The 9625-nt window shown below is 39.4% G+C and overlaps 1 protein-coding gene across 1 annotated transcript in view; it reads right to left on the bottom strand.

The window, feature by feature from the left end:
- Window positions 1–389: 389 nt before the first annotated feature.
- The window catches only part of Exd1 (exonuclease 3'-5' domain containing 1), a 52523-nt gene continuing 43287 nt past the window's right edge, over window positions 390–9625 (bottom strand). Inside the window, exons 10-12 of the mRNA XM_023712630.1 lie at window positions 8749–8892; window positions 6416–6607; window positions 390–1954 (exon numbers count right to left, since the gene is read on the bottom strand). Coding sequence (XP_023568398.1) covers window positions 1301–1954; window positions 6416–6607; window positions 8749–8892 — 990 coding nt within the window. The 3' untranslated portion in view covers window positions 390–1300. The remainder of the gene's footprint in view (window positions 1955–6415; window positions 6608–8748; window positions 8893–9625) is intronic.

Here is a 9625-nt window from a genome sequence, read left to right as displayed (position 1 = left end):
CTCAGAACAGAAATGGTTGATGCAGATAGGATGTCCCTAACTTTAGACTATCCCTAAATTTCCCCTAACACAGTTCTGTAACAGAATCAAATGACATTTCCACACTACACTCCAGACCTAGAAATCTAGAAATATTCCAGTCAAGCGCTTATCCTACTGAGCCATCTCCCCAGCCCCTAAATTAACCATCAACCACTTTTTTTTTTTCTTATCAACCATTTTAAAGTGTACAATTGAGTAGTATTTAGTATCTTTTTTTATTTTTTATTTTTTGATGGAACTGGGGATTGAACTCAGATCCTTGTGTTTGCTTCCAGAAATATTCCAAATCTTCCTATCACAGCCCAATTAAGAAAAGCGAGAGATTACCTAATGTTCAAAAAGGTTTATTGGTTATTTTACACAAAAGAATGTGAGCGATTTGTATACATTACGAAAAAGGCTCAACACAACCTGACTATGTGGAGGGAAAGGGTACAGTATTGTGGACTGAATCCAGGGCCTTCACACTGAGCTATATCCCCGATCCTTTCTTTTATTCTTTGAGACAGTTCTTGCTAATTTTCCCAGTCTGGGCTCGAGCGTCTTCTCTGAGCTTCCGAGTGCTGGGATTATAGGTGTGTGCCTCCGCAGCTCTTATCATAAGAACACACACCAAGTCCAGGCCAATATGATGAAAGTCGTTCTCAAGGTTACATAATGATAACTAAAAAGAAGCCCAGAGTCCTTGTTTTGCTGGTGAAGTGGAGCCCCCAAAAAGCCCTAAATGAAATAAATTTCAATGAGATGATTCCTGTAACATTATTGTTTTTCTATGATTTTGAATTTGAAAACATTCAAAATCCAAGCACAAAGTTAATATTTTAAGAAAAAAATTATTAGTAACATTAATGATACACTTTTTTTAAACTTAGGGGTAACTAAGAGTCTTACGATTCTCTTCAAGCTAAACTAAAAGCCAAAATCAAAACGAATTTAAAATTATAGATTCTCTCTGACACCAAGATGTTTCCCTCCTCAAAAACCTCTAAATCCAAATTATGAGATATAATTTACTCTGGCCACTCGAAACATTTCTGCACTGTGACATAATCAGAAATTTTACTTCTTCCCTTATTAGTGTATTAATTTTCATCCTAACCCATATTAAGAGTAATGTAGGAGCAAGAGATTGTAATTTTCCCTGAGACTTGTGACTGAGGCCTAACTACACTCACAACAAGAGAAATTTAAGCATGTAGTAAGCCCTGGATGACAGAGGAAAGGAGGCCCCCACATGGCCTCAAACATACTGCACCCCCTAACGCAGATTTATAGGTGGATTTATCCACCAGTCGACCTTCTCCAAGGCTGGACAGGGAGGGAGTGTGGAAATCCCAGCTTCTTTGAAAGAATGGAATGTAAAATTTGGTGACACTCTGGTTTCCTGAAGAGAAGAAGGAGATATTGAAACATCTGGTTTTGTGGACAACAAATATTCCTTATCTTTGAGAATCAATTGTTCTTGCTCTTCTTTCAGAGAAAAACTTGCCTGAAACTCATACTCGGGCAACATAAAGTATTCCTTTTGAGTTATTCTATCTTCTGATCCTTTCGACTCAGGGGAAATAAGTCTGTTATTGGAATTCTCACTGGCTTCTCTCTTTTTTATAGGAGGTAGACACTGAGATGTTACTATTGTTTTAAATTCTCCTTTCGAAAACTTGCCATCCTCATGAAATTCATGGGATGTCAGACTTGGAGGCTTCTCTTCCCTAGAATCTTTACAAGACAAAGAGCCTCTGACTTTTTCCCGCTTTCCTGCTGTTGGTATCTCTGATTTCTTTGGACCTAGCACAGTCCTTATTAAGAGTCCTTGTGCATTCATCCTGTATTCTTTCACAGCTCTTTCTCTGCGCTGCTTCTGGAAATCTTTGAGTTGAAACAGTTCTTCTGGCAGCTCCATACATGTAGGCTAAGAAAGGAAAATGAACACAAGTTTATAATAACTAAACTTGTAAATATGGTACTTAAAAATTACTATTGTATCTAATGAAAGTAGGCAATCAAGTGTTTATTCAAATATGATCACATAGCACCCTCTAGTGTATGCAATAATTGTTTTTTTTTTTTTTTATGTGTTTAGTACAGGGTCTACAGGGTCTCACTACACAGATCCAACTCTACTGATTCTCCTGTTTTCAACCTCTCAAGCACTGGAATAACAGGCTCGCACCACCACGCCCAGTCTCAATTGCAGTCTCAGTGTGCCCCAGGGGCAGGGCCAGCACAGCATGCCAGGGATAGAATCCCAGTCCCTGGGTCTGCCTAAGCAGGCCCTTTAATCCACTGAGCTACCTGGGTGGCCCTCATGATGTTTACATTTTTAATGAAATGCAACTAAGTTTAAATGGTAATTTAGGAATAATCAGTAGCTAAAATATTTAGTGTCTCCATTCATTTAAGTTTTCTTTTACGCCATTCAGTAATACTAAAATGTTTTCTTCACTATAATCCACATTTTGTATTGAGTTATTGCTGGGTAATCGACTTTTTTCATAAAATTATGAGGTTTTATTTCCCTCCCATTATATTTGCTATCTCCTCAGTCCCTATATTTGTGTTTGTGTGAGTACAGAAAATATATTAATTTTATATTTTTACCCAGTCACTTTATTATATTGTCCTTTTGGTTTGTGGTAATCCTTTTCATTTGATTTTCTTCAGTTTTCAATTGTATAGTAGGCAAATCAAATTGTGACTTTTTTTTTTTCTTTTAGTATTTGAGGGAAGGGTCTACAGGGTATTCAGGGTCTCACTACTAGACTGGACTCGTAGTGATTCTCCTGTTTACAGCCTCCAAAGTGCTGAGATTGCAGGTGTGTTCCACAACACCCAGTCTCAATTGCCATCTCAGCAGGCCCTGGGGGGTGGGGCCTGCATGGCAGGCCCAGGGATAGAACCCCTGGCCCCTGCACCTGCTTGCAGGCGCTTTAATCCACTGAGCTATTTGGCTGGTCCTGTGACTCCTCTTAATATCTTTAAAAAATAATTTTATTGTCTCATAGACTCAAAAACATGCTAGTTACTATTTTATATTTTTCATGATTTTAATGACAATGTTCCTAGTGCTCTCAAACATTATATAATCTCTACTAAGATGTGTTTTACCATGTTAGAAAAGTATCCATTTCAAACTTAAACAGTAATACATGTAAGATATTATACATTATTTTTTTTTTGTGGCTGACTCAGCCTACCCTGGGGGCAGGGCTGACAAAGCATGTGGTACAGGGGATTAAACCATACTCCCTGCGATTGCCTAAGCTTGCCTAAGCAGGCACTTTAGACCGCTGAGCTATCTCACTGGCCCATAATACCATTCTTTTTTTAAGCATTTATGAGATAATAAGACTTTCTTGGCTCTATTAAATGAAAAGTGTTCTAATATTGAACCATATTTGCAACTAGAATCCAGTGACAATTAAAAATAAAATACATAGGTAAACTGTAAGTTTTCATGCTATCTTGAGAGATGTACTCAAACCTTGTTACCACACTGGGACACTGCTGGTCTCATGTGGGGGGAAATGCAAAATATTATGCATATAAATAGGACCAGGCATGGTAGTGCACCCATGTAATTTCAGCAGTCAGAAGGCTAAGGCAGGAGAATCACAGTGAGTTCAAAGCTAACCTAGACTACATAGTGAGCCCAAGTTCACCCTGAACTATTACATAGCAAGACCCCGTCCCAAAAGACAAAACAAAACAAGCAACACCAAAATAGATAGAGGTTTGGATCAAAATACTAATAGCAGTTTATTTAGAATTTTGCATCAATATTAATGTGAGAATAATTTATAGCAGCAATTTTTGTGTAAAGGCTAAAGCTGAAAATATTTTAAAATATATTTTGATTGACACAGTAATTATCCATATTTATAGGGTACAGTGGGATATAGAAATACTTGTATATAATGTGCAAATATTTTAGGCTTCGTGACTCATGAACTCAGTTCTCAGATAGGCTGACTTACCATGTTTTTAGTGTTATTGGCCACTGAACCCAGGGTCTTTGTGTTAAACTACATACATTGTTAGCCCTTCTATGATTTTTGAGACAGGAGCTTTCTAAATCACTCAACTGCCTAGAGTAGGCTTGAACTTGTAACATTCCTACTTTAGTCTACAAGACTGTTTGGGGGCTGGGGAAGTTAGCTCAGTAGAATAAGTGCTTGCCTGGCAAGTGCAAGACCCTGAGTTCAATCCCCGGTACTAAAAAAAAAAAAAGTGTTTGGATTGCAGGTGTATGAATCCATGCCTAGATTTATTTATTTTATTTTATTAGTATTATTATTTTGATACTGGGCTTGAACTCAGGACACTGTGCTTGCCAGGCAGATACTTATATTGCTGAGCTATATCCCCAGCCCACCCATGCCTAGCTTTAAACACACTATGACTTATGATATTTTCAATTTACTAAAATGTAATACCACTATAAGTCAAGAGGCATTTGTACTCCTATCCCACCCCACCGTACCCTGTGATTGGGACCAAACCTAGGGCTTCAGAAATGCCAACCAAACTTTCTACCACTAAGACACACACACACACACACACACACACACACACACACACACCTGCCCCTTCTTTTTATTTTATTTTTCTTATTTTTGAGACAAGGTTTCACCCTGCAGCTCAGGATGGCCTTGAGCTCACTTTGTAAAACAGGCTGGTCTCAAGCTCAATCAATCCTCCTACCTCAGCCTCCTGGAATGCTAGGATTACAGGCATGCACCACCATGCCCAGATGCCTTCTATTTTTAAAAAACAATTCTTAGGGCCGACCAGATAGCTCAGCAGATTAAAGCGCCTGCTTAGGCAGATGCAAGGACTGGGTTTGATTCCCCAAGTGCTGTGCTGGCCCCGCCCCTGGGGCGCCCTGAGAGGGCAATTGAGAGTGGGTGTGGTGGCGCATACCTGTAATCTCCGTGTTTAGGAGGCTGAAAACAGGAAGATCACTATAAGTCTGATCTGTGTAGTCTGACCTTGTAGACCCTGTACTAAATACATTTTAAAAAATAAATAAAAATAAAAACAATTCTTTACAAATATAAAGAATATTCTTAGCTCATGAACTGTATAAAAACAGGCCATGGGCCAGATTTGGCCTGCAGACAATAGTTTACCAATCCCTGATCTATACTGTGATTATATTAGTAAACCTATAAAAAATAACTAATGAAATCTTGAATTTATTCATGCTTTAACAGAAATGAAAAGGTGTTGAAGGTGATGGATCAAGCCTAAGCTATACTGGGCCTGGTGGTGCACAACTATAATCCTAACATCTGGGAGGTCAAGATGGAGGATCACAAGTTTAACCCCAGGCTGAACATCTCAGTGACTGAGACTGTCTCAAAATAAAAAATAAAAAGGGTTGGTGATATAGCTCAGTGTGAAAGCCCTGGGTTCAATACCCAGTACCATTAAAAATATGGGGGTTAGGGGAAAGGAAAAGGGAGAGGGAGAGAGGGAGAGAGGGAGGCAAAGAGGGGGAGAACAGGGACAGATGGAGGGAGGGAAAGAGGGAGGGAGGGAGGGAGTGAAAGGGAACAGGAGAGAAGGGAGAGAGGAAGAGATAGAAACTGCTACAAAAAAATCCATGTACACACATCCATAGTTTGCACAACTAATAAATGTCATCACTGTGAGCACTTCTTGTAATTGCAGAGGCCAAAAGTAACTTGGATTAATCTCATGATGTCTCAATAAATTTAGTATTAAAATATTTATACAGGGCCGGGGAGATGGCTTAGTGGAATAAGCGCTTCCCTGGAAAGCACAAGGGCCTCACTTCAATCCCCGGTTCTGCAAATAAATACATAAATAAAATTAAATAAAAACTTGGGAGTGGGCTGGAGAGATGGCTCAGTGGTCTAAAGCACCTACTTGGAACAAGCTTGGCAAAGCACAGGGACCGCGGTTCAATCCCCCAGCACCACATGCCAGCCAGCCCCGCCCCCTGGTAGGCTGAGCTGGCCACACACACACACACACACACACACACACACACACTCTAAATGAATAAATAAATAAATAAAAAACTTGGGAGTTATCTTTATTTATTTGTTTATTTATTTTTGGTGGAACCGGGGATTGAACTCAGGCTCTTGCACTTGCCAAGCAAGTGCTTATTCTACTGAGCTATTTCCCCAGCCCTGGGAGTTATCTTTAAAAAAAATATTTATACAAGTTTTTCTTTTCCTGGTGTATATATTTTTAGCAAACTCGCTCATGTTCATTCCCTCTCCCTCTCCCTTCCTCTAAATCTGCCCCATGAATGTTGATGAGGTTGAAGACTGTCACTATGCCCTCCCTAGGAGAGCCAGAAACCAGCAAAAAAGGTCCTGAAAACAGCTACACCTACCTCTGTGCCTACAAGCTCATCTGCAGAGCCTTCTCGGCAGGTGTTTAGGTAGCTACCCACCATCGTGGTGAGGTCAGACATCATCTCATCCAGGAGTGCAGTGCGAAGAGGGAGCAAGTAGGTCGCTTCCAGGGCCAACATTTTCAATAAAGAGGGTGGAAGAGGTCGTGTGAACCACACTTCTGGATTTTCCTAAGGACATCAAAACATTTTTTCTAGTATTGGGAAATGAAACTGTGCCTCATACATGCTAGGCAAGTACTCTACCACTGTGCTGTATCCCAGTCCTATTTATTTATTTATTTATTTATTTATTTATTTATTTATTTTGGTGGAATCAGGGATTGAACTCAGGCTCTTGTGCTTGCCAGGCAAGCGCATATTCTACTGAGCCATCTCCCTGGCCCCTTATTTTATATTTATTTTGTGACAGAGTCTTGCTAAATTGCCCAGCTAACTTTTGATTTGCGATCCTCTTGCTTTGTTCTCCCAAGAAACTGGGAACACAGACATGCACCCCCACAGGCCCAGAGAGTTGTTTAATTTAAAAAACGAATTTTCTTACACCATTATCTTCTGTTTTATTTATTTATGTATGTATGTATTTATTTATTTTGGTACTGGGGATCAAACTCGGGATATTGCACTTGCCAGGCAGGTGCTTATGCTGCTGAGCTATCTCCCCAGTTCCTATATCATCTTTTACTTTAGATTTCTTTTTTTTTCAAAGTTTTATTGATAAACAGATAGCAATGAGACAGTTTCAAATCAAATCGGAAGTACAGTTTCAATAAATAATACACTGCATATATTCTTCTTAGTGGTTAATTGCTGTACAAGATGCAGACTTGTGATCCTATTTACAAACACCATTAGAACAAATCATTCTATTCATTAAGAGAATGCAACTATATATCTATCCCAACCACTTTGAATACACAGATACAAAATGGACATTCATAGGCATACCCCATTTTTTCTAAGTTCCGTTATTGAATATTATAGGTGTGTAAACTCAGCAAAATATTCTAAAAGAGTCCAGGAGCCCATAATAGCATTGGGTCTTCTGTTTAACTGGCAATGTCAGAAATTATCGACCTGAGTCCCCCACAGCTCAACATAACAGCATGGCTTTATTTCCTATATTTCGTCTTCATACTTTTCTACTGGATGGTTAAGACCAAGGTAAAGCAAGACCTGTGCAACAAGAGTTGTAGCTTTTTGGTCTGAGAAGGTCAGTGAAATGCCCTCAGGATTTATCCTGAGATCCTGTACCTCAGATTGTAGAATTACTTTAGATTTCTAAGTAGCCTTCTTAGCACTCACACACACACGCATGCACACACGCATGCAAACACATTACAATGTGTGGATGAGACAAAAGAAAAAAGAGGAGGGGGTCAATTTAGATTTAGCATTTAAAATTAGAAGCAGCAGCCAGCTGTAGTGGCATATGCTTATATCCCAGGACTCAGGAGGCTGAGGCAAAAAGATCACCATGAGCTGAAGGCCAGCCTGATTCAAGGGCAGCATGAACTGCATAGTGAGACCCTGTCTCAAAAACAAAACAACAACAACAACAACAAACAAAACCCAAATGAGCCAGGTGAGGAGGCATGTGCCTATAATCCCAATACTTGGGAGGCTGAGACAGGAGGATCACTGCAACTCTGACCAGCCTGCACTGCGTAATGAGACCCTGTCTCAAAAATACAAAGAAAGAAAGAAAGAAACCTGGAGGTACACTTAAGTATATGACCAAGTTTGTAGACAATATAGTCATATACCAAGTTAAGAAATATGCTTATATGATTTGTAGTTTAGGTTGGCCTTGAACTCTCAGGGACTCTTTTGTCTCAGCCTTTTATGCTGGGGTTTGTCTTGCACCACTATGCCTGGCATTATTTCATTTATTTATTTATTTTTTGGCGGAACCGGGGATTGAACTCAGGCCCTTGTGCTTGCCAGGGAAGTGCCTATTCCACTGAGCCATCTCCCCGGCCCCACTATGCCTGGCATTAAAATTTATATCTCTTTGGGAGAAATAGTTGGGATGATTTTGGTTCCATCTCATCATCCAAATTATCACAAAATTTCTCCTTGTCCCAACTTGAAAATTATATTTCAGAGTACTTTTAAGTTCATAACCAGCAAATCTAGACCCTAACTTTTAGCCACTCAAAACCATAAATTGTGCCTATCTGGTACAATTAAGATTTTATGGATTGTCATGTTTACATGGAAGCTGTCTTTTCTTTATATAATAGGTTATTAATTCTATTTAGAAAACACTTGAAAAAATTATCGTCAAATGAGACACCTTGGACACTCACCTGAATCAGTTTTTGTCTGTCTTCTAGAAAGGAGAGATATTTAGGGGCTACATTAAGGTGTCTTATTAAACTTTCCTGTAAAGTACTGATGCAGTTTGGAAGAAAGCCACCAGTTTCCATGGAAAATTGAAAGACATCTGCTACCTGTGGTAATAAAAAGAAACTAGCTAGTGAAACACATACAGGAAACAATCAGACAAGGTGGCACACACCTGTAATCTCAGCACTTGGGAGGCTCAGGAAGGAGGATCACCTTGAGTTTGAAGCTAGGCTACACAGTTCAAAGCTAGCATAAACTACATAGCAAGACCCTTCTCAAACCTCACTTGCCAAAAATATATATATTTATCACTGCAGAAATAGCAAGAATATTTTTAAAGTGTCTTTATAGACCATTTCCCCAAAGGATCAACAAGATATACATGCCAAGTTGTTCAGACAACTCATTTTTAAAAAAGATTTAAAGCAAGGAGATAACCCAGTGTTTTTCTACTTCTTATCTACTTCTTTTGTCTTCTAGGTTACTTATACTTGAGGGCCTTTGGAGAATGGGAAAGGAAAATAAAATTCAGTAATTACCTTACTACATATGAGCAATTCTGGTAAAGTTTTGGTAAAGAAAGCTAAGGCAATAAAAAAGTGCAAGGGCTGGCCAGATAGCTCAGATCAAAGCACCTGCTTAGGCAGATGCAGGGACTGGGGTTCCATCGCCAGTGTGCTGTGCTGGCCCCACCCTTGGGGCAGGATGAGACTGTGATTGAGACTGTGTGGTGTGGTGGTGTGCACCTGTAATCTCAGTGTTTGGGAGGCTGAAAACAGGAGGATGTAGTGAGACCCTGTAGACCCTATACTAAATAAATAAATAAATAAATAAATA

Source organism: Octodon degus, unplaced genomic scaffold (genome assembly GCF_000260255.1).
Source record: "Octodon degus isolate 3935 unplaced genomic scaffold, OctDeg1.0 scaffold00002, whole genome shotgun sequence".
NCBI lineage: Eukaryota > Metazoa > Chordata > Mammalia > Rodentia > Octodontidae > Octodon > Octodon degus.
The sequence above is the reverse complement of the archived record's forward strand: the minus strand, read 5'-3'. Positions and strand labels throughout refer to the sequence as shown.